The sequence below is a fragment of the Salmo trutta genome, chromosome 26 (genome assembly GCF_901001165.1).
Source record: "Salmo trutta chromosome 26, fSalTru1.1, whole genome shotgun sequence".
In the NCBI taxonomy this organism is placed as follows: Eukaryota; Metazoa; Chordata; class Actinopteri; order Salmoniformes; family Salmonidae; genus Salmo; species Salmo trutta.
In genome coordinates, this window is record NC_042982.1 from 12704619 (window position 1) to 12730251 (window position 25633).

The 25633-nt window shown below is 42.3% G+C and overlaps 1 protein-coding gene across 1 annotated transcript; it reads right to left on the bottom strand.

Moving 5' to 3' along the window:
- Positions 1–123: 123 nt before the first annotated feature.
- Positions 124–25489, bottom strand: LOC115163128 (myelin protein zero-like protein 2). Its single transcript, XM_029714765.1, has 5 exons — positions 24997–25489; positions 4433–4602; positions 2354–2564; positions 1820–1988; positions 124–517 (listed from the first exon to the last, which is right to left on the bottom strand). Exons 1-5 carry the CDS (start codon positions 25049–25051, stop codon positions 361–363), a joined length of 762 nt encoding a protein of 253 aa, XP_029570625.1. The 5' UTR covers positions 25052–25489; the 3' UTR covers positions 124–360.
- Between the last annotated feature and the right edge of the window lie 144 nt (positions 25490–25633).

The following is a 25633-nucleotide window of genomic DNA, read 5'->3' on the forward strand; positions in this document are numbered from 1 at the left end:
CAGCATTTGTGGGTTGGATTACAGGCACGTGTCATTGGAAAATCTACCGTTTCTAGCTACAATAGCCCTTTACAACATTAACAATGTATACATTGTATTTCTGATCAATTTTATGTTGTTTTATTTTCTTTCAAAAACAAGGACATTTCTAAGTGACCCCAAACTTTTCAACGGTAGTGTATATATACTGAATATATTTTATCCAACCACAGGAGCCCACTCTCAATTTTCAAAATACACCACAGAGCATAATTTAGCCACAGAGGATCAATAGTTTAAAAAAAATAACTGTGGATTAAAATTCACCACAAGCACATAGAGATAACGCCTAAAATAAAGCCAACATTCACTGTCCCCATCTCAGTCAGAGTCATTGCCTCCGCCGTAGTCAGAGCTCCTGTCGTCTTCCTCAGAGGAACTGGGGTCCTTGGTGCTGGCCTCAGAGATCATACCGTCCGAGCTGTCAATCTCTAGCACGTCATCGTCCATATACAGGTGTTTGGCCCTTGCAGGGTGGCTAAGACACACACACACACACACACACACACACACACACACACACACACACACACACACAAAGGAGCAGTGGCACACAAACAAACACAAACATACACACGTGTAAGCCGCAGAGGTCAGAGGCCAAAGACGGGAAAGGTTGAGCAGGAATTTGCCTTTTAGATGAGGGGAAAAGAACAACTTTTCAAGCGAAGCCATCTTGGAACACCATGCTTGCTCAGGATTAATCAATTGGTCTGGATTTTGTTATTTGAAAAAAAAAAAATCCTTCCATCGCCAAGTTATAGAGTTGGCTTTTGTTGGTGAGATTCGAAGGGCAATTTCTTTTGCATATGTGGTTACACATGACATTGTTTAAATGTAACCCTAAAGAAGCACCCAATGCGCAGAGATCAGAAAACCCAACAGAATAAGAGGAAAAGTAGTGCCTTCACCCATAGACCATAGATATAGAATCCTACTGATATATTGTGTATCCCATAGACACCAAATCAAATACAATGTGTTCAACTGACCATAAATGCACTGTCTAGAACAGAGACATCGGGTGTCAACCATCTAAAGGTAAAAAAAAACTGCAATACGGTGACAGTCATAGTGAAATAATGTCTGTTTTAAACAAATGCCTTGGGTCTTGCAGTGAATATTGACATTTTTTTGAGTATTTCTGCAGTAGTTGAACATTTTCACAGATAAAAAAAACAACATCTGCTTAGAAATACAAAATCACTTCAGAACAAAAAAAAAATGATATCATTGATCAGCAGTAAACTGAGACGGAAAATGTAAAGACATCTTGTTTTGGACTTGTGGTTGAAAGGAATTGAACCAGATGAGAGAGAGACTGCTGGTACCTATACAACCATGGGTACTGGCTTACTAAGTGCATGCGATTGGAAATTGATTGGGCAGATGTTAGAGTTTGAAACTGGTTAGTAGTAAATCACAATAGAAACACTATACAGGAAATACAGGAAAATATGAATGCAGGCATACTGTCTTTCCAGAAAGGTGCATGGCAGTAAGATACAGGATCCAGCAGATGGATCATCTACAGTAGTATTCTAAGGCACTTTTAGCATTTAAGTCTGCTCTTTGTAAAAACATCTGTCCAATTATAGGTCCAGGTGTTTGGTTCCAAAGCTAGGTTCAGAGGAGAGTGTCCACACAGACAGAGCATTTGACTGAGCACAGTCCCAGAGGTGAGCACCGCACAGCCCAGCCAGAGTGAGGAGCCCGGGTGGAGAGATCCCACTCTCTCTTGCTCCTTCTCTCTCTCTCTCTCTCTCTCTCTCTGTCTTACCACACGGTAGGGTCCTTTCTCTGTCTGCGAGGTAGTTCCTCCGCCCCCTCTTCCTCCTGTCTCTTCTCACGACATCGTCTTATTGACATGATGATGACGAGGAGGATGACCATCAGCACGATGGCGCCCCCGATGGCTGCAGCCAGCATGATAATCTCAGAGAAGGATGCTTTAAAGAGAAGAGGGGTAAATTAAATAGGCAAAGAGGTAACTGTCACTTTATCTATTCAAACAGGACTAGATGGCTGGTTCCCAGGGGAGGTACATGATGATGACTTTATGGGATGTGTTAGGATTTTTTAAATGCATCAACAGTATACATAGTATCCCACTACAGTAGCAATGTCGGCTAGTACCTCTTGTTGCTGTGAGAAAGGAGCTGCTGGATGGTTTAAATGACAAACGGGCCAGATTGGTTTTGTAAAGATTGCTGGGAGGTTTTCACAGCCTGAGGCCAAAGATTGGACAGCAGACATGTCTACAGTATATTTTAACCCAGCACCCTTGAACGCTTCACAATAGATAGACACTAACCTGTGGTGACCACGGTTAGTTTCACCTCCCCTGCGGGGCCATGGACGTCTGGAGGGTTCTTCACCTGGCAGCTGAACGTCCCATTGTAAGTGAACTTGACCTTACGTACCACGATGGAGGCGTCCCGCCCCATGATGTCACCTGCCCATGTCGCCCGCTTATAGAAACGCCCGTCCGGGGGAGGGTAAGGCCTCTCATGGTAATAGAACACCTGACATAGATTGGCACAATGCTTCATGAGATCACATTGCACCTCATTAGAGGGTAGTTAACTGCATCTAATTGACTTAATTGTCACCTCTGATTGAGTTTCTCCAACAATAGCGTTTCCGAAACAAGGTACAGTGGGGGAAAAAAGTATTTGATCCCCTGCTGATTTTGTACGTTTGCCCACTGACAAAGAAAGGATCAGTCTATAATTTTAATGGTAGGTTTATCTGAACAGTGAGAGACAGAATAACAACAAAAAAATCCAGAAAAACGCATGTCAGAAATGTTATAAATTGATTAGCATTTTAATGAGGGAAATAAGTATTTGACCCCCTCTCAATCAGAAAGATTTCTGGCTCCCAGGTGTCTTTTATACAGGTAACGAGCTGAGATTAGGAGCACACTCTTAAAGGGAGTGCTCTTAACCGCAGCTCCTGTAAAAAAGACACCTGTCCACAGAAGCAATCAATCAATCAGATTCCAAACTCTCCACCATGGCCAAGACCAAAGAGCTCTCCAAGGATGTCAGGGACAAGATTGTAGACCTACACAAGGCTGGAATGGGCTACAAGACCATCGCCAAGCAGCTTGGTGAGAAGGTGACAACATTTGGTGCAATTATTCGCAAATGGAAGAAACACAAAAAAACTGTCAATCTCCCTCGGCCTGGGGCTCCATGCAAGATCTCACCTCGTGGAGTTGCAATGATCATGAGAACGGTGAGGAATCAGCCCAGAACTACACGGGAGGATCTTGTCAATGATCTCAAGGCAGCTGGGACCATAGTCACCAAGAAAACAATTGAGCAAGGTCCCCCTGCTCAAGAATACATATACATGCCCATCTGAAGTTTGCCAATGAACATCTGAATGACTCAGAGGACAACTGGTGAGTGTTGTGGTCAGATGAGACTAAAATGGAGCTCTTTGACATCAACTCAACTCGCCGTGTTTGGAGGAGGAGGAATGCTGCCTATGACCCCAAGAACACCATCTCCACCGTCAAACATGGAGGTGGAAACATGCTTTGGGGGTGTTTTTCTGCTAAGGGGACAGGACAACTTCACCGCATCAAAGGGACGATGGACGGGGCCATGTACCGTCAAATCTTGGGTGAGAACCTCCTTCCCTCAGCCAGGGCATTGAAAATGGGTCATGGATGGGTATTCCAGCATGACAATGACCCGAAACACACAGCCAAGGCAACAAAGGAGTGGCTCAAGAAGAAGCACATTAAGGTCCAGGAGTGGCCTGGCCAGTCTCCAGACTTTAATCCCATAGAAAATCTGTGGAGGGAGCTGAAGGTTCGAGTTGCCAAACGTCAGCCTCGAAACCTTAATGACTTGGAGAAGATCTGCAAAGAGGAGTGGGACAAAATCCCTCCTGAGATGTGTGCAAACCTGGTGGCCAACTACAAGAAACGTCTGACCTCTGTGATTGCCAACAAGGGTTTTGCCACCAAGTACTAAGTCATGTTTTGCAGAGGGGTCAAATACTTATTTCCCTCATTAAAATGCAAATCATTTTATAACATTTTTGACATGCGTTTTTCTGATTTTTTTTGTTGTTATTCTGTCTCTTACTGTTCAAATAAACCTACCATTAAAATTATTGACTGATCATTTCTTTGTAAGTGGGCAAACGTACAAAATCAGCAGGGGATCAAATACTTTTTTCCCCCCACTGTAATTTTTCTAAACTGTTCAGACAGATTTCAAAATGACGCTGACAAGGAGGTTGATGGTTGACTCAGAGGTCCTTGAAAAACTACAGAATACAGACTATAAACAAACACACACACACTGTCTCTGAACTACATCTCAGGATGTAGGATGCCCAGAGGGTTCCACAATTAGCCAGGGTGACTCACTGACTCCTCACGGCCAGGTCCGATGGGTCGGAAGCTCCATGAGACCGTGAGCGTTGCTGGGGTGATGGGCGAGCTGCTCTGGAAGGTACATTTCAGCCACACATCTGTACCGTTCACTGCCTCCACCTCCCCCGACGTTTCCACCCTCAGCCCACTGACCGGTAACAAGCCTGAAGCCACAGGATCACAGCACAGCACAGTAGTTAAGCAACAGAAACTCTGCTAAACATACATACAACATCAATACTGTATGTTATCGATGTTTGTGTACAAACAGACCCTCACAGAAAGACATTACAGAGAAAATGCTGGAAAATGAAAAAATTGGCTACATTTTCCCTGCTCCAGATAATGGATTGAGTGACACCCACAGAATGGAGTCTGCAGTGTGGTCCACACACACACACACACACACACACACACTCCCAGAAAGAGACATTCTTAATCGCTCCCCAGTTCCTGTTTCACGACAAACAACGTTACATCAGTGCTCGGCTGATTATTTCTGTTTTTCTCTGATATTATATTGGTTTTAAATCGCTTTGGTGCAATTTTCACAAGTATGTGATACATTTTCACAACTCTTAGTACAAAAAAAAAGATCATCAAAAAGGCAGTTGTTTCAAAACTATAAGCACATTTTTCATTGACCAAGTACAACACACAAAATCAATCATACTTTCCCACCAAACTTAATCCGTGTATCATCTAGAAATACGGTTCACATTGCAATACGTGTTCATATGAAGCAATTACTTTTCAAAATGCAAAATTCACATTACTTTTGACATGATTGTATTCTCAGTTGTTAAAATACATTTTAGTATTACTTAATCAAATCAAATATTATTTGTCACATGCTTCGTAGACAGCAGGTGTAGACTAACAGTTAAATGCTTACCTTCGGGGCCTTTTCCAACAATGCAGAGTTAAAGACAAGATAAAACAGTAAATAAAAAATAGAAATAGTAACACAAGGAATAAATACACAGTGAATAACGAATACAAATAATGAGTAAAAATAACATGGCTATACATTTTAGGGAGTCTAAAATAATATGTCTCTATACAGGGAGTAGCAGAACGCATCGATGTGCAGGGGTAGCAATTTACTGTACAAATAGCCAGGGGTAAAGTGACTAGTTAACAGGATAGATAATAGACAGTAGCAGTGTGAAAATGTGTGTGTGTGTGTTAGTGTGTATGGGTGTGGCGTCAGTATGCATGTGCGTGCATGTTGTGTGTGTGTGTGTGTGTGTCAGTGTACTGTAAGTATGTGTGAGTGTGTGGATAGTGTCCAGTGCGTGTGCATAGAGTCAGTGCAAAAGGGTCAATGCAGGTAGTCTGGGTAGCAATTTAATTAGCTATTTAGCAGTTTTAAATATAAGTCTTATGGCTTGGGGTAGAAGCTGTTTAGGGTCCTGTTGGTTCCATACTTGGTGCAGTGGTACAGCTTGCCGTGAGGTACAAGAGAGAACAGTCTGTGGATTGGGTGGCTGGAGTCTTTGACAATTTTGTGTAATGTACTGGACCCTCAGTAGCGCCTTGCGGTCAGATGCCAAGCAGTTGCTATATCAAGTGGTAATGCAGCCAGTCAAAATGCTCTCGATGGTGCATCTGTAGAACTTTTTGATGATCTTTTTGATGATCTTTTCAGCCTCCTGAGTGGGAAGAAGCATCATCGTGCCTTCTTCACAACTGTGTTGGTCTGTTTGGACCATGATAGATCCTTAGTCATGTGGACCCGCTCCACTACTGCCCAGTCGATGTGAATGAGGGCGTGCTCTAACCTCCGTTTCCTGTAGTCCACCATCAGCTCCTTTGTCTTACTGACGTTGAGGGAGAATGGGTTAAATCAGGGGCCCCACAGAGTGTTTCTTGGTAGTCTTAAACAAATCTACTTCAAAACAAAAGTATACACCTCATATACATGGTTATGGGCTTATAAAAAATAAGACCCCTGTACCATGTCAGATATAGAGTTGAAATGTATTACATTTTGAGTTTGCATCACAATATTACACTTTATACACGTCACAGAAGACTGAATTATAACAAAACTGTTTGACATTGAAACACCAGATTTTCAGTGTTATAAAAAAATATTTGTATACTAATTATGAAATTATGAAAAATATTAGTAACATTCCACCCATGATGGCACTAGGTCATTTGACTGCAGGAAAGGTGTGTCACTGATCTACACACAATATCCCATAATGTCAAAGTGGAATTTTGTTTATAGAACTTTTATGAAATTAATATAAAATGACATTTCTGGAGTAAATAATGATTAAACCCCTTTGTTACAGCAGCCTAAATAAGGTGAATAAGACTGCTCTTTGCCTTTGTAGGGCAGTTCAGGTGAATGCCCTGCCATTGCCATTAGTCTGCCTCCTGTCCCTCCTATCGCCATGGGTACGCCTTCCTGAAACAATGGCACTATACTTTGCTTAAACCTGTTCTGCCTTAAAGATTAGTTGTTGACCTTTTGATAGTTGTCCTTAAAGACTAGAACGTTCCCATGTGGTTTGCCAAAAAAGATTACAAGATAGTAACCCTGAATGACGAATGTGTGAACTATCAAACAGATGTCACATTTCTTGTTTCCTGCTTGTAGCAGGGCACATTGAAAGGAATCATTTTCTCTTACTTACAGTGCATTTGGAAAGTATTCAAACCCCTTCCCTTTTTCCCCATTTTGTTACGTTACAGCCTTATTCTAAAATGGATTAAATGGATCTACACACAATACCCCATAATGACAAAGCGAAAACAGGGTTTTAGAAATTTTTGCAAATGTATTACAAATAAAAAAACACAAATACCTTATTATTTACATGAGTATTCAGACTCTTTGCTATGAGACTCCAAATTGAGCTCAGGTGCATCCTGTTTCCATTGACCATCCTTGAGATGTTTCTACAACTTGATTGGAATCCACCTGTGGTAAATGCAATTGATTGGACATGATTTGGAAAGGCACACATCTGTCTATATAAGGTCCCATAGTTAACAGTGCATGTCAGAGCAAAAACCAAGCCATGTGGTCGAAGGAATTGTCCGTAGAGCTCCGACACAGGATTGTGTCGAGGCACAGATCTGGGGAAGGGTACCAAAACATTTCTGCAGCTTTGAAGGTCCCCAAGAACACAGTGTCCTCCATCATTCTTAAATGGAAGAAGTTTGGAACCACCAATACTCTTCCTAGAGTTGGCCCCCCAGCCAAACTGAGTAGTCAGGGGGAAAGTGGCCTTGGTCAGGGACGTGACCAAGAACCCAATGGTCAATCTGACAGAGCTCCAGAGTTCCTCTGTGGAGATGGTAAAACCTTCCAGAAGGACAACCATCTCTGCAGCACTCCAGGAACCAAACCCTACAACCAAATGCTATCGCAAGGTCTAGAAATAGAAGTTCAGAATTATTTTACAGCATTTGTGTATCTTTTTATAATGTCCACGCCTTTATGGTAGAGTGGCCAATGGAAGCCACTCCTCAATAAAAGGCACATGACAGCACACTTGGAGTTTGCAAAAAGGCATCTAAAGGACTCTCAGATCAAAATAAACAAGATTCTCTGGTCTGATGAAACCAAGATTGGCCTGAATGCCAAGCATCACATCTGGAGGAAACCTGGCATCATCCCTACGGTGAAGCATGCTGCTGGCAGCATCATGCTGCGGGGATGTTTTTCAGTGGCAGGGACTGGGAGACTAGTCAGGATCGAGGGAAAGATGAATGGAGCAGGTACAGAGAGATCCTTGATGAAACCTGCTCCAGAGGGCTCAGGACCTCAGACTGGAGCGAAGGTTCACCTTCCAACAGGACTTCCACCCTAAGCACACAGCCAAGACAACACAGGAGTGGCTTTGGGTCTCTGAATGTCCTTGAGTGGCCCAGACAGAGCCCGGACTTGAACCCAATCGAACATCTCTGGAAAGACCTGAAAATAGCTGTGCAGTGACGCTCCCCATTCAAATTGACAGAGAAGAGTGGGAGAAACTCTCCAAATACAGGTGTGCCAAGCTTGTAGCATCATACGCAAGAAGACTCAAGGCTGTAATCGCTGCCAAAGGTGCTTCAACAAAGTACAGAGTAAAGGCTCTGAACACTTATGTAAATGTAATATTTAAATGTTTTGGTTTTAATACATTTACAACCATTTCTAAAAACCTGCTTTTGCTTTGTCATTATGTGGTATTGTGTGTAGATTGATGATGAAAAAAGTGTGGAAAAAGTAAAGAGGTCTGAATACTTTCCGAATGCACTGTAAATGTTACATGATTTCATGACAAGTGTTTCTGCAGTGAGGGTGTGTAACGCAAGTCAAGGTGTCCTTGGATGAATGTTAGCAAGATGCATAACCAGCATTGTTAAAATAACTATTTAACTAAATGTGACCATAGCTGTTCACATCCTAAAAGAAGAATATGTTCAATCGTAGTCCATGAAGAGGTATTAGGATTATGTGCACAGCTATAACTGCATGTAACAAAAGGTATACCCATTACAGTAAATATATATCCAAAATTAAGTTGCTGGGGTCTTTTTTATGGGGGGGGGGGGGGGGTTCACATTGCTTTACTAAAATTGCATTGGAAAGCACAGTACCCTAATACAATACTACATGTATATGCCATTTTCGCTTTTATCGAAAGTGACAACAGTCCACACACTTTTGTATGTGACCCCAGTGTGAATCGAACCCACAACTCTGTTGTTGCTAGTGCCATGCTCTTACTAACTGAGCCAAATAAGACATGAGCGTGCCACCCTCCATCAGGCCATGGATGAGGCATGCAATGACATCAATCCAGACACTATGTCAGGCTTGTTTGGTAATACGGCCCTGGACATTTACTACAATGTAGATGAGAACCAATGGTCAAATGCTCCAGACAGGCTTGCTGCAAACTAGTACCTGTCAAACGTTATGTTTTTTCCATTCATTTAATTAGTTGAATTTTATTACAGGACACCTATGTTGTAATTATATCGGTAAATATATATTTTGGATCAATGGTTGCGTGGTGAAAGATGTCTCCAAACAAAATGAATGCAAAATAAAAGGTTTTGAATAAGGTTACAAGTGTTACCAATTTGGAGTTTTGTACTAAGAGTTTTGAAAATTCACCACATACTGTAAAAATAGCACCAAAGCGAATGAAAAAAACTGTACCAAACAATCTTGTCCCCAATTAAATCTGAAGCCCTGCTTATTCTGTCCAGGTGTCGTCCGAGTTAAGATTGCCCTGTTTGCTTTGTGTTCTGAGTGAGTGTGTGTTCCAGGTAGAACACTTTAGGAGCCATGTAGAACCCCCTGTGGAAAGTGTTCTACATGGACCCCTAAAGGGTTCTACCTGGAACCAAAAAGGGTTCTTCAAAGGGTTCTCCTATGGGGACAGCCAAAGAACCCTTTTAGGTTCTAGATTGCACCTTTTTTTCTAAGAGTGTATGTTTACCCATTTATACTGAACAAAAAATATAAATGCAACATGCAACAATTTAAAAGATTTTACTGAGTTACAGTTCATACGAGGAAATCAGTGAATTTAAATAAACGAATTAGGCTCTAATCTATGAACGTCACATGACTGGGAATACAGATAAGCATCTGTTGGTCACAGATACCTTAAAAACAAGGACCTCACAATGGGCCTCACAATGGGCCTCACAATGGGCCTCACAATGGGCCTCACAATGGGCCTCACAATGGGCCTCACAATGGGTCTCAGGATCTCATGAAGGTAGTTTTCTGCATTCAAATTGTCATCGATAAAATACAATTGTGTTTGTTGTCCATAGTTAACAGTATGACTACCCATTCCATAACCCCATCACCACCATGGGGCACTCTGTTCACAATGTTGACATCAGCAAACCACTCGCCCACACAACGCCATACACATGGTCTGCGGTTCTGAGGCCGGTTGGATGTACTGCCAAACTCTCTTAAACGACGTTGGAGGCGACTTATGTTATCATTATCATTAAAATATTAGGCAACAGCTCTGGTGGACATTCCTGCAGTCAGCATGCGAATTGCACGCTCCCTAAAAACTTGAGACATCTGTGTCATTGTGTTGTGTGACAAAACTGCATATTTTAGACTGGCCTTTTATTGTCCCCAGCACAAGGTGCAACTGTGTAACGATCATGCTGTTTAATCAGCTTCTTGATATGCCACACCTGTCAGGTGGATGGATTACCTTTTTATTTTATATATAGATATTTTTTATATTAAAACACTATCTACCTGCAGTGAAGCAACTCAACATTTACATTACATTCAGTCATCTAACCGTCTCCCGTCCAGAGCAACTCACAGTAGCAACCAGGGTCAAGCGCCCCACCCAAGGCCACGTCGACAGATCTCCCACCAAGTCAAGACGGGGAACCGAACAAGCGACGTATCGGCCCCCGGCCCAAGCTCCCAACCGCCAGGCCACCAACCATCCAAGATCCTCCCCCCCAGGCCACCATCCCCCAACAACCAACAACAACCAACAGCAACCAACAACCAACAAAATTAACAAGATAGAAAAAAAAAGAAAAACAAAGTAAAACAACAACAGAAAACAACAATGCAAAAACAAAAGACATCAAGGTCAACAAAAATCAAAATGGCAAGATCAACTGTGTATGTTTCAGTGCATGTGTGGCACTTTTTACGTGTGTATGTGTGTGTGTGTCGGTGTGTGTACACGTGTGCGTTTGAGTGTGAGTAAAAGCATGTGTATACGCGTACAAGCAGCTGGCGATGTTAGCCTCAGCAGACAGACGTAACAGCGTTGCCCCTCGGTGTCATTCAAACATACTTTTTGTTTGTTTATTTGGACTTTTTTTGGTTTTATCTTTGACCGTCATTCTATCCCCCGCCCAGCAACTCCTCTCTGGATGGACTATCTTGGCAAAGGAGAAATGCTCACTAACAGGGATGTAAACACACTTGTGCAAAATATTTGAGAAAAATAAGCTTTTTGTGCGTATGGAACATTTCTGGGATCTTTTATTTCAGCTCACAAAACATGGTGTCACGACACCTACCGTAGGTAGCTCCCCCTCCTGTTCGGGTGGCGCTCGGCGGTCGTCGTCGCCGGCCTACTAGCTGCCACTGATTCCCTTTTCCCCCTTTTCATTTATTGTGTGCACCTGTTTTTGGTTTGGGCTGATTAGCTGGGCTATTTTAGCCAGGAGGCCCGCCTGCTCTGTGTGCGGGATTATTTGTTTGCTGTATTGCTGGTGTATGCACGCTCATTTGTATTTTGAGGTGCGAGTGCGTATGTTGCGCCGACCTGTTTTTGTCCCATGTGTTTGGGCACGTTGGTTTTGGTGTGCGCTCTAGTTTGCTGTTGGGGCGGCTTGTGTTTTGCCGTTGTGTGTTAAATAAATAACACTACTCTGCATTCTCTGCCTCCTGCTCCTGACTCTGCACCCACTACGCCCTAGCGTTACACATGGGACCAACACTTTACTTGACCAGCACTTTATATTTTTGTTCAGTGTAATTAGAAGTAGTGTTCTGTCATTGAAATGGATGGGAAAAATCAAATTTTATAGAAAGTGCAATACCCCTTTTTAACAGGGTAGGCAACAGGGGTGTTGTCCAACCCAATGACCAAGCAGAACATGACCTAGACCTTCAAACCTCTGGGAAGATATGATCGGAAGTACATGATTGTATTCATTAGGGCACACCGTAGCAAAACGTTTTGCAACAGAAAACAAAATTGAACAAGTACAGGTAGTCAGTCACCTTCCCGCTTCAATTTGTTTTCTTCTGTTTGGTGCTAATGAATATGACCCAGGGTCTATAAGGTCCTTTTGGGGCAAACACATGCACTTGAACCAGCTACATGTGATCTTCACTTTAACTGGATAACTACTGTATATGGCAGGCAACCAAATAGTCATAATACTAATCACTCTGATCTCTCCTCAAAATGCATGCATCCCTCCCACACTGAGAGGGCTTTTGAAATGGATATAAGCATATGGGTCCATATAGACTGGATGCTTGTTTATCTAATGCGTTCACTCATGTAACTAGGAAAACAGCTGCTGGGCTCGGCTCCCCTGGAACCCAGGAACCTATCTCATCCTTATCAGCAGTGCAGAGGGCTTCCTGTAGGCCACATTACTAGTAACCAGCCCCACTGTACATTAGACAGAGAGAAGCCCCACCAGAGAAGTTCCCCCTGGCCCTAATGTGTTTTAAATTGCCCAAAATCATTGGGGGGGGGGTGTTTTAGTTGGCGTGGCTGTTTTGTCTTTGGGGTGGGGGGCGGGAGGGTTTGGTAGAGGCAGACTGATTGGGGCGGCAGGTAGCCTAGTGGTTAGAGCATTGGACTTCTAACCAAAAGGTTGCAAGTTGAATCCCCGAGCTGACAAGGTAAAAATATGTTGTTCTGCCCCTGAACAAGGCAGTTCCTAGGCAGTCATTGAAAATAAGAATGTGTTCTTAACGGACTTGCCTTGTTAAATAAAGGTAAAATAACATAATAATAATTGGGCCTGCTTTGAGAAACAGGGCAAAATTCTCAGGGATGAGAAAAATGCCTCTATTTAGAAGATCTGAGCTGGCTAGCTAGGCCTCTATCAGTCCCAGTTAATGACCGTGGCTGGCAGAACGAGGACGAGGAGGCTCAGACCTGGGCCAAATCAGTCTGTCTGTCCACAGCAGACAGACTCCACACTGGCTTTGTTGTGAGTCAGGCATCACCCTTCTTCCCCAATACATTTATCTTCCACCAGGAAACTGGAGCAGAAAGGATGGGGGGGGTGTTGGAGAGTGGAAGGGGAGGGGAGGTGGATTAAATTGGTTCTCAGATGGTACTTATTTACAGTAGGTTCATCCAAACTCAAGAACGTTAGGTAATCATTTTAAAAGATCACACTATGAGCCGCACATCATTTGAATTTGTGTAAAAATATTTAATCGTTTTCCTTTCATTTATTAGAAGCATAAATAGCACTTATTTCTCCGGCATGAAATAATTGGCCCTGATTTAATTCGGAGATGATGACTTCTGCTAATGGAGTAGCTTTTTGATGCCAGTGTTACTGAGGAACAATTACTTCTCAGGATTTCTGAATCTAATGTGGGTTTTAATAGAGGTAAAAAAAAGCTTGTAAAGTGTGTACCAATTACTTTAATAGCATATCCATATATGTTATTATATGCTATGTAATGAGGAATTAGTGACAGTTACAATTACAACAAAAAAACTGTTCTGAGAACACACTGCTAGCTTAGTTTGTGTTACTGTTTAATGCCAAGCACAGATAGGAAACAAGGAAATTAATTTCCTTAAGCATTAATCGTGCAAACGCGTTTCTTTTTTTATGGTGGCACGGCAGCCGTGAGTTTCAAACCTGTTCTGTATCCATGAAACAGTCCACTGGGCCACCAGGATGGAGCTAGCATGCCATGAAGTGCGGCAAGTAGCCTAGTGGTTAAGAATGTTTGGCCAAAGGTTGACTAGGTGAAAAATCTGTTAGTGTGCCCTTGAGCAAGGCACTTAACCCTAATTGCTCTGGATAAGAGTGTCTGCTAAATGACAAAAACATTTTTTTAAATATTTTTTTTCTACAATGTTGTGGACTCGTTAAGATCAGGTGTGGCCAATTAGTGGGTGTGGCCAACACACCTGAATATACTTAAGATAGAGGATAGAGTTTTGTTGACGCTGAGAGCAGAATGTGTGTTTTTAAACAGCATTCTTTGAACATTGCTCAGGTTTTGTGGTTTTCCTGGAAAGTTTTCTTAACGTTCTCCGAACAATTAGCCACACCTGATCTTAAGTGCTTGTTTCCATTGAAATTCAGTCTGTTAGAAAATACTAAAATGAAGAGCTTTGTATGAAATTAAAAAACATGGTGTGCTAGTTCCATCCTGGTGGCGCAGTGGACTAATTCCATGGATCGAGAACATAGGGTAAAATCTCACTGATGCCATGCCACAATAAAAATACGTTTTTGCATGATTAATGCCTAAGCAAATTCATTTCCATTATCTTATCTGTGCTTGAAGTTCAAAACAGTTAACCCAAACTAAGTCTTATTGAAACATTTTCTGAGAATATTATTTAATTGCCTTCAAATAACCTATAATTATCAGGTTTCAGGTATGACCCAGATGCAGACAGTGTCAAAGAAACAAACGTTTATTTACAGTACAGGGGCAGGCAAACGACAGGTCAAGTCAGGCAGAGGTCAGTAATCCAGAGAGGGTGCAAAGGTCCAGAACGGTAGGCAGTCTCAGGGTCAGGGCGTTTCTTGATGTGGTCGTTCCTTGATATCAGGAAATGCCCATTGGTGCCTGCCATTGGTCAGTTCTGATGGTTTCGCGACACAGATGATTTGCTTCCATAGCACGTTAGAATAATTAGCATGGCAAATTAGGCAGGTTAGGAGAATGAGGTTAAGGTTAGGAAAAGAGTTAGGGTTAGACTTAGCTACAATGCTACAGTTGTCAACAACTATTGTCCCCGACGCGAACTAAACGGCCACGGACCAATGGCGAGCATCATAGGGTGTAACCTGATATCAAGAAGCGGTCTGTAATTAAACCCTTCTCGTTTTACCGATCAGAAAACGTATGGATTTGTTCATTGGCATGGGAAACGTATATTTATATTGCCAAAGCAAATGAAATAGATCATAAACAAAAGTGAAATAAACAATTTAAAAAATGAACAGTAAACATTACACTCACAAAAGTTCCAAAAGAATAAAGACATTTCAAATGTCATTATGTGCAAATAGTTAAAGAACAAAAGGGAAAATAAATAAACATAAATATGGGTTGTATTTACATTGATGCTTGTTCTTCACTGGTTGCCCTTTTCTTGTGGCAACAGGACACAACTCTTGCTGCTGTGATGGCACATTGTGGTATTTCACCCAATAGATATGGGATTTTATCAAAATTGGGTTTGTTTTCTAATTCTTTGTGGGTCTGTGTAATCAGAGAAATATGTGTCTCTAATATGGTCATACATTTGGCAGGAGGTTAGGATGTGTAGCACAGTTTCCACCTCATTTTGTGGGTAGTGTGCACATAGCCTGTCTTCTCTTGAGAGCCAGGCCTGCCTACGGCGGCCTTTCTCAATAGCAAGGCTATGCTCACTGAGTCTGTACATAGTCAAAGCTTTCCTTAAGTTAGGGTCAGTCACAGTGGTCAGAAATTCTGCCAAATAGCATTCTAATTTGCTCAGTTTTTTTGTTAATTCTTTCCAATGTGTCAAGTAATTATCTTTTTGTTTTCTCATGATTTGGTTGGGTCTAATGTGTTGCTGTCCTGGGGCTCTGTGGGGTGTGTTTGTGAACAGAGCCCCAGGACCAGCTTGCTTAGGGGACTCTTCTCCAGGCTCATATGTCTATTGGTGATGGCTTTGTTATGGAAGGTTTGGGAATCGCTTCCTTTTAGGTGGTTGTAGAATTTAATGGCTCTTTTCTGGATTTTGATCATTAGCGGGTATCGGCCTAATTCTGCTCTGCATGCATTATTAGGTGTTTTTCGTTGTACACGGAGGATATTTTTGCAGAATTCTGCATGCAGTCTCAATTTGGTGTTTGTCACATTTTGTGAATTCTTGGTTGGTGATCGGAATCCCAGACCTCACAACCATAAAGTGCAATGGGTTCTATAACTGATTCAAGTATTTTTAGCCAGATCCTAATTGGTATGTTGAATTTTATGTTCCTTTTGATGGCATAGGCCCTTCCTGCCTTGTCTCTCAGATCATTCACAGCTTTGTGGAAGTTACCTGTGGCGCTGATGTTTAGTCCCCGGTGCACAACTGAGCAAGAGGACAAGAACATTAGAGTGTCTAGTTTGAGAAACAGACGCCTTACAAGTCCTCAACTGGCAGCTTCATTAAATTGTACCCACAAAACACCAGTCTCAACGTCAACAGTGAAGAGGCGACTCCAGGATGCTGGCCTAGGCAGAGTTGCAAAGAAAAGATTAAGATGGGCAAAAGAACACAGACACTGGACAGAGGAACTCTGCCTAGAAGGCCAGCATCCCGGAGTCGCCTCTTCACTGTTGACATTGAGACTGGTGTTTTGCGGGTACTATTTAATGAAGCTGCCAGTTGAGGACTTGCACTTGTGCAAATCTAACGAGTTGTTTTTACGTAATGTGTATACAAGGAATGGTTGCCTCTTTCATAAACGGTGGGATTTACATTGGATCTGGAAGAACAATGTAAGGCAAATCAACCAATCGGCACGGCTCTCCCCTCGAACTCAGGAAATTGTGTTCTTTACATTATTTCCAAGATCGTGTCTGAGTTGCTTTTTCTTCCCCCTTCATGACCAGACTCCTAGTCCGTCGGGAGGAAACTTGGAGGAAGAAACACTTGGGCCGGGTCTCCTACACACAACAACACAAAGCCTAAAAAGACTACAAATACACTCTTCTCTCCTTTGTGGTCAGAGATTTCACAAGCCCAGGTTACATTTACAAGAGCTCTGTCATATTGGGAGTAGAGCTGAGTTCAGGTATCAACCTGTATTCACAGGCCAGGGCTACAGAGAGAGGGGCAGGGCCAGGGGTGTTGAGTGTTCCAGTGGTGCCGTGCAAAATATATGGTGGGATAGCTCCCACTTGGACATCGACAAATATGCACAGTAGGCTACACACTATCACTATCACTCTCTCTCTCCCTGTCGCTCTGTCTCTCTCCCTCAATCCCTCCCGCATAGGGCTGTGGCGGTCATGCCATTTTGCCAGCAATCAATTTAATAGACACCATCACAATAAATCCATTCTTTATTTTAGGCAGGTCTAAAAAAAAACATGATGATATGAAGAACATATATTTCAGAAGAACAGAGTATGAGTTGGCCTACTGTGTGTTAGTTATCGGGCTACGCTCCACGCCATAGGCTCTGTAGGCTTGTTCATTTAGCAGACAAGATATGCTTATAAGTCCCGTGCCATTATTTTATTTTATATGACTTTATACTAAGAACAATATAAATTAACTTAGCTGAATAAAATAGAAAGGATATTTTTCCCATTACAGAGCGAGTGCGCATATGAAGTGGCTATGTTGAGCGTAAAAAAGTGATCATTTGAAACAGGTCCTAAGTGGTAGATTTATAGTTATTTGGCAACTTTAGTTGTGAATGATACAAACCTTAGAATGTCCTAGAAATCAAAACATATATGGGATGCATGATGCGACTACAAGCTATTGATGATTTGAGAAAGTAGCAAAAATACGTATGCGCTTCGTTCCTTGCTCCAGACTGCACAGCTGTTCTCTCATCAAGTCATCATATTTTCATCAATCAGACTATTCTCAATTGAACCTTGTCTTTCGATTTAGAATGGCCTATTATGAAATGTGCAGCAAAAGGGGCACGGGCAAAAACACATGTCAGATGTATGCACTTGAATAGCGAATGGAGGCCGCACGCTTTCCCTCCAGTCCGTTTTGTAGGATACTTCGGTTTTATAGAGGATCATGTGCTTAATATGAGCAGCTGAGAAATAAACATAAGAACACTTATTTCACTCCATTCATCAACCACTGTTTGAGGAGCATGATCTTGCTGCCCGACAGGTGATATTCCGCCCGAACTCTGTATGCCATTGACTCTCCAACCTTGTTCCTGCAACGACTCAGTGCCTAATTTGGAAAGAAAGTCAAATCTGTTTGGGAACATCGATAGTAACATGTATTCGCAGCAAAACATATTTCACTAAACTGTTGACAGCCCGTCAGCGTGCTCGAGAAAGCAATAAAGGAGAGGAGGAGATGGAAACGCGTGGTGGTGAGATATTCTATATAGCTAAAAGGTAATATGTCACTCAATGAATTATGAAAATATTTTAAAAATGCCCTATTACTAGGCTATTCAAAATGAAATACAATACAATTCACTATAATTGTAGGCTAACTGTAAACCGCCCTGCACAATCAATGAACCATCAACATCACCCGGGGCTATAGTTCTCTCCCAGACTCATGGATAGACATTTTGGAGCGTAGCATAAGGTAACCAGTCCATCCAGTATGCATAATAATACAGCCCACACTCAAAGGCTAGACTAATTATGTACCAAAGACATCTTAAATCAGTTTTCTGTCCTACTGACATGCGAAATATGCGGTAGGCTATGTTTGTATAACGACATAACCATAATTTTAATTTCGTTTTTTTCCCGGGTTTACACAAGAATAAGCTCTAATATGCATATGGGTGTTTTGAATTAATCACCACCTAAAAAGCGCTGTCCGTTTCTTTGTTAGGCTTTGAAACAACATCCACGACCACCATGTTTTGCACTGTCTCAACCTGCTGTTGATCTTCTTTCTTCAAATTGATCATCACAGTGAGGTGAGCTTTAAAAGTAGGATAGTCCTACTGTTTTGATGATAAGTGTGTGATGTGATTTTCCATGGCATTTGCATTGATGTCAGAGTGGTTAGAGGGACAATAGAATCCTGAGTACCAGGCCATTAGGACCTGATGGTAGTTAGTGAGTTGGGTACTACCAAAGCATGTCCAGAGGGCATAAAAGGAGATTACCGTGACTCAACGGTCACATGGAATTTCATTGCGGTCATGAGTCATGACGGTAATACGGTCACCACAACAGCCATAGAGGGAGTCCCACTCCTTTTCTCTCTCTCTCTCTCTCTCTCTCTCTCAACTTCCCCCTCTCCCCCTTTATTTACGAATTTAGGGGTGAACTGACAGACTACAATTAATCCTGTAGTATTGGCCAGGAAAAGTCTGTTTACGATAAGAAAGGATAAACATTTAATCCATCAAACCTTGTCACGCCCTGACCATAGAGAGCCCTTGTTTCTCTATGGTGTTGTAGGTCATGGCGTGACTAGGGCGTGTTCTAGTCTTTTCATTTCTATGTTGGTGCTCTTGGTATGGTTCCCAATTAGAGGCAGCTGATGTTCGTTGTCTCTAATTGGGGATCATACTTAAGTTCTCCATTGTGCCCACCTGGGTTGTGGGATATTGTTTTGTGCATGTAGCACCACTACTTTCACATTTAGTTGCTGGGTTATTGTTTTGTAGAGGTTTCACTGTTTATTGAAAGATGTGGAACTCTAATCACGCTGCGCCTTGGTCCGTCTCTCATCACGTTCGTGACAAACCTCCTCTCCCTCCTCGGCCTCAACGCTGACTCAAGACTTTCTCCACAGATTGTTGATTTGGATTCATTATTTTAAGTGGGTCTAGGTCCAACCCAACAAAATCACTACCGCCCACACCAATAACGCTCTAATGCGCGGAAGAACTTTTCCACACACCATATTTAAATTACAGGTAGCCATTTTGTTTAGTTCCATAGCGCCTTAGAGGTGGAGGATGACTTTGGACCAGATAATTGAATGGATCAATTCCTTTGAATATGTAAGTTTGTCACAGGGACTCCATAAAACATTTTACATAATACATGCAGTCTCTCACAGCGACAATTCTCTCATGCTATGACATGTAAGCCTTTCATCAATGTTCATCACTTGGCTATTTAGCGGGTTCTTGACTAATTTCCTGCTGGCTCTAATGACGTCAGATGAGCCGTCTGAAGTTACTGGAACTGGTTTCTTTTTCCTGAGGAAACCCACTAGAGTTAACTGGAAGTCCATTTGCTTACATTATTTGACAAATCGTTTGGAGAACAACAGAACAGTCCCCACAACAACTTTGTCATGCACAGGGAAGTACATATGAAATCAAACCATTGATTTCCATTGATTTCAGCTTAGGGCCAAAACCGTTCTCATGAAAATAAATCAGGAGTTTTAAGAGTGGCTTTGCATTGAAAGCCCGGGAAAGCAGGTCCATCCCTTGACTTTATGAGGCTAGCTTATAGGGTGGAACTTGAGATAGACCAAGTGACTATCAACTGTCCCCCTGGGCTGCCCAACTATGCCAAACTGCCAACCAAATATCTGGAGGTTAGATAACCAACACAGGCAATTCACTATTGCTCTGAACTCGTGTGTGTGTGTGTGTGTGTGTGTGTGTGTGTCAAGATGGTAAACCTGAATATGAAAACAAGCTGACACATGCATGGTTGTGTGCCTGTGAGCGCTCATGGTCACAGACACACAAGGCTGGTTGATAGGAAAGGATAGAAAGGAAACCTAGGTATATACTTATGAAAGGAAACCCCGTCATGGTAAGAAAGAACAGTTATCACCAATGGCAGAATATCACATAATGATTAAGAGAGTATTGTGACGGCTTCCAGTTCATGTTATAGCTAAACAGGGGAAACAGGGATATTTACAATATCGAAACAACATTTCTCTCAGGCCCAGAGTAGTCCAAAAGAGCCTAGAGAGAGGGTAGGAAACCCTGGTCCTGGAGAGCCGCAGGCACTTCATGTTTTTGATTTAACCGACCTGGAAGACCAGGTGTGTTGAATTTAGGAAATCACTGAACTGATCAATTAGCTCAGTTGGTCAGGTGTGGTGTCTAGTTGGGACAAAATCCTGTTATATCTGCGGCACTCCATGAACAGGGTTGCCTGCGAGCGAGCCTATAGATCTATAGATGAATTGTAATTAATTGCAAAGTCCCTCTTTGCCATGCAAATGAGGGATTCCCCCAAAAACATTTCCACTGCATTTCAGCCCCGCCACAAAAGGACTAGCTGACATCATGTCAGTGATTCTCTCGTTAACACAGGTGTGAGTGTTGACGAGGACAAGGCTGGAGATCACTCTGTCATGCTGATTGAGTTTGAATAACAGACTGGAAGCTTCAAAAGGAGGGTGGTGCTTGGAATCATTGTTCTTCCTCTGTCAACCATGGTTACCTGCAAGAAAACACGTGCCGTCATCATTGCTTTGCACAAAAAGGGCTTCACAGGCAAGGATATTGCTGCCAGTAAGATTGCACCTAAATCAACCATTTATCGGATCATCAAGAACTTCAAGGAGAGCGGTTCAATTGTTGTGAAGAAGGCTTCAGGGCACCCAAGAAAGTCCAGCAAGTGCCAGGACCGTCTCCTAAAGTTGATTCAGTTGCGGGATCGGGGCACCACCAGTACAGAGCTTGCTCAGGAATGGCAGCAGGCTGGTATGAGTGCATCTGCACTCGGCGAAGACTTTTGGAGGATGGCCTGGTGTCAAGAAGGTCAGCAAAGAAGCTACTTCTCTCCAGGAAAAACATCAGGGACAGACTGATATTCTGCAAAAGGTACAGCGATTGGACTGCTGAGGACTGGGGTAAAGTCATTTTCTCTGATGAATCCCCTTTCTGATTGTTTGGGGCATCCGGAAAAAAGCTTGTCCGGAGAAGAGAAGGTGAGCGCTACCATCAGTCCTGTGTCATGCCAACAATAAAGCATCCTGAGACCATTCATGTGTGGGGTTGCTTATCAGCCAAGGGAGTGGGCTCACTCACAATTTTGCCTAAGAACACAGCCATGAATAAAGAATGGTACCAACACATCCTCCAAGAGCAACTTCTCCCAACCATCCAGGAACAGTTTGGTGATGAACAATGCCTTTTCCAGCATGATAGAGCACCTTGCCACAAGGCAAAAGTGATTACTAAGTGGCTCTGGGAACAAAACATCTATATTTTGAGTCCATGGCCAGGAAACTCCCCAGACCTTAATCCCATTGAGAACTTGTGGTCAATCCTCAAGAGGTGGGTGGACATACAAAAAACAACAAATTCTGACAAACTCCAAGCATTGATTATGCAAGAATGGGCTGCCATCAGTCAGGATGGGGCTCAGAAGTTAATTGACAGCATGATAATTGCAGAGGTCTTCAAAAAGAAAGGTCAACACTGCAAATATTGACTCTTTGCATCAACTTCATGTAATTGTCAATAAAAGCCTTTGACACTTATGAAATGCTTGTAATTATACTTCAGTATTCCATAGTAACATCTGACAAAAATATCTAAAGACACTGAAGCAGCAAACCTTGTGGAAGTTAATATTTGTGTCATTCTCAAAACATTTGGCCACGACTGTATAGTGCTGCTACAGCCTAGGCTACTATATTGTAGAGGACAGGCATGAGATTGATTCTTACCCTAAATGCAATATATTTGAAAAATGCTACATGAATGTGAACATTTGAAAGAGTGAGAGTTTATACAGTTGAGTGAGTGATGCTCAAAAGTGTCAACAGTTTGCTGTCAGTAAATTGCTCAACAACAATATCAACAAGGCAGGTCCGTCAGGCCCTAGTTTTGTCGCAGCTGGACTACTGCCCAGTCATATGGTCAAGTGCCACAAAGAGGGACTTGGGAAAATTACAACTGGCCCAGAACAGGCTGGCCCTTAAATGGACACGTAGAGCTAACATTAACAATATGCATGTCAATCTCTCATGGCTCAAAGTATAGGATAGATTGACCTCATCACTACTTGTTTTTGTAAGAAGTATTGACATGTTGAATGCACTGAGCTGTCTGTTTAAACTGCTAGCACACAGCTCGAACACCCATGCATCAACCGATCTCTACCCGCACCGTCGCCAAGCCCACTTGCTCCAGGTCATCTATAAGTCTTTGCTAGGTATAGCTCCACCTTATCTCAGCTCACTGGTCACCATAACAACACCCACCCGTAGCACGTGCTCCAGCAGGTATATTTCACTGGTCATCCCCAGAGCCAACACCTCCTTTGGCCGCCTTTTGTTTCAGTTCTCTGCTACCAATGCCAGGAACGAATTGCAAAAATCACTTGAAGTTGGAGGCTTATATCTCCCTCACTAACTTTAAGCGTCAGCTGTCAGAGCAGCTTACCGATCTCTGCAGCTGTACACAACCCATCTGTAAATAGCCCATCCAACCAACTACCTACCTCATATTTGTTTTTGTTTTTCTGCTCTTCTGCACACCAGTATTTCTACTTGCACATCCTCATCTGTACATATATCACTCCAGTGTAAATTGCTAAATTGTACTTTGCCACTATTGACCTATTTATTGCCTTACCTTCTTGCTTCATTTGCACACACTGTATACACAGTTTTCTATTGTGTTATTGACTGTACGTTTGTTTATTACATGTGTAACTCTGTGTCGTTGTTTTTGTCGAGCTGCTTTGCTTTATCTTGGCCAGTTCGCAACTGTAAATGAGAACTTTTTCTCAACTGGCCTACCTGGTTAAATAAAGGTGAAATACAAAAAATATATAAAAAAATACCCCACAAGACATGCCACCAGAGGTCTCTTCACAGTCCACAAGTCCAGAACAGACTATGGGAGGCGCACAGTACTACATAGAGCCTTGACTAAATCGAACTATATTCCACATCAAGTAACTCATGCAAGGAGTAGAATCAACAACAAAAAATTTAACAGATAAAAATACACCTTATGGGACAGCGAGGACTGTGAAAAGTCACACACACAGGTACAAACACCCAACAACAAACACATATAACATACACACTATACACACACGTACACCTGGACTGTGTGTAGTAGTAGAGTGGTGGCCAGAGAGCACACACTTAATGTATTGTGAAATCTGTTGTAAAATGTGTTTTAATGTTAACAATTTGTATTATAATGTATATTACTGTCTTCATTTTTTCTGGGCCCCATGAAGAGTACACATACAAATACAAAATATTGTCTATCTTTATTTGCACAATTAGTCGGCACTCTGTCAATATGAAGGAATTATTGCTCGGCACATGCTGTCAATGTAAACCTAAGCAGTTTGTGCTTTGCTTGCACCTATGCATATAATCCATTTATAGCATACAGTTGGACACTTCCAGTGATGAAGTCAAGGTTAAATAGGCCTACTGTTCTTCAGAGAAATATCAGTGATGCCCACCAGTGCATGAAACTAAAAACGTGTCAATTAACTTCAATTAGTCCAGCATCGCTCCGTTGTATACATGTTAACTTAATAGCCTAAAATGTGAACTATTTTCAGTGTCATCTGTTTATTACATATCCACTGAGGGTCTTTGTATGTGCCAAGATAGTAGCTCATATGATACACTAGCGACATCCTTTGGCTTGTTCACGGGAAACAGGTGGACCTTCCTATCCGGCGGTCAACATCTCGGGAACCCTTTGCTAGCACGCAAGCACGGATACACATGATCAAAAGCAGGAAAGTAATTATGTTGCATGAAGCTTCAAAACAATGCGTCTTTGGCTCAATACCGACAAACAATGTAAAGTCATTAAGGGGCTATAGGCAAGTTGCATTTTATAATCACGTAGGAACGCTCATGCGACCAACCCTATATGGCAGCAACGCATGGAGCCAAATTCCCACTTCCCTTTGACGCACGTCGGACACTCGGATCAGGTTGGAGACTCTTCCGGTATTCATAATGTTTTCACCACTTTAGAGCTCATAGAACAGCTACTCCAACATCTCACGATAGCATCGTAATGATGTGTCGAGTGAAGGATGGAGGAGGAACATTACTGACACGAAAGAACCTAACCATATGAGCTAAACTACTATAAACAGAGATTAATAATACCCACAATGACTATTATCTTGGACTAGTTTCCATTGTTTGGATTAATTCAAAATGTGTAGCGCATAAATCAAAACAACTTCGCACACTCACCTGAAGCTGCCAGTCCGGACAAGAGGACGAGGAGATAAAAATGCTTTACGCTCATTGGAAAAGGTGTCCGGAGTCGACCAAATTGCCTAGACCCTTGTGGTGTCCCCACCAACCCACTGAATAAAATCAAAATGGACTGGACACTTCGATGCTATAAACTCGCTGAACTCTTCTGGACCTGTAGTTTAGACTGTCTGTAAACCTCAACCCTACCCGCACTGACAGGCGGCCAGACGATGTGGGACACGTCTCAACTCGATCCTGCCCTCGTCATTTTGACGGTCTCCCACCTTTTTCGAGCGGAGTAACAAACCTTCACTCTATACTTATCTAATTTTCACTTGCTGAAGTTGGGGAAGACAATTTTCCAACCTGTTGAGCCACCAAACTTTTCAGATTTTGCTGCCGTTCCATTACTTAAAAAAAAAAATAGTCAGTGGCAAATTTATATCCAGAGTAAGATGGTGCCCCCAACATAAATGTAAACAGTGAACTTAAAACACAGTGTACAACTTTTTTAAGGCTTCATAAAATGACATGTTGATGCTGTAGTCTATACCTGAGGCAAAGAGTTATGCCATATTTGGCACAACACCAAAGGCCTAATGACTGTTTATATCCCCCTATAGTATGTTTA

What these genes read in the sequence shown, in the direction of transcription:
- LOC115163128 (XM_029714765.1), bottom strand. Translation starts at nt 25,051, where the DNA reads ATGAGCGTAAAGCATTTTTATCTCCTCGTCCTCTTGTCCGGACTGGCA. An exon ending in ACTAACCGTGGTCACCACAG is followed by an intron (nt 1,989 to 2,353) that starts GTTAGTGTCTAT and finishes TTCTCTTTAAAG; the next exon opens with CATCCTTCTCTGAGATTATC. An exon ending in AGAAAGGACCCTACCGTGTG is followed by an intron (nt 518 to 1,819) that starts GTAAGACAGAGA and finishes TGTGTGTCTTAG; the next exon opens with CCACCCTGCAAGGGCCAAAC.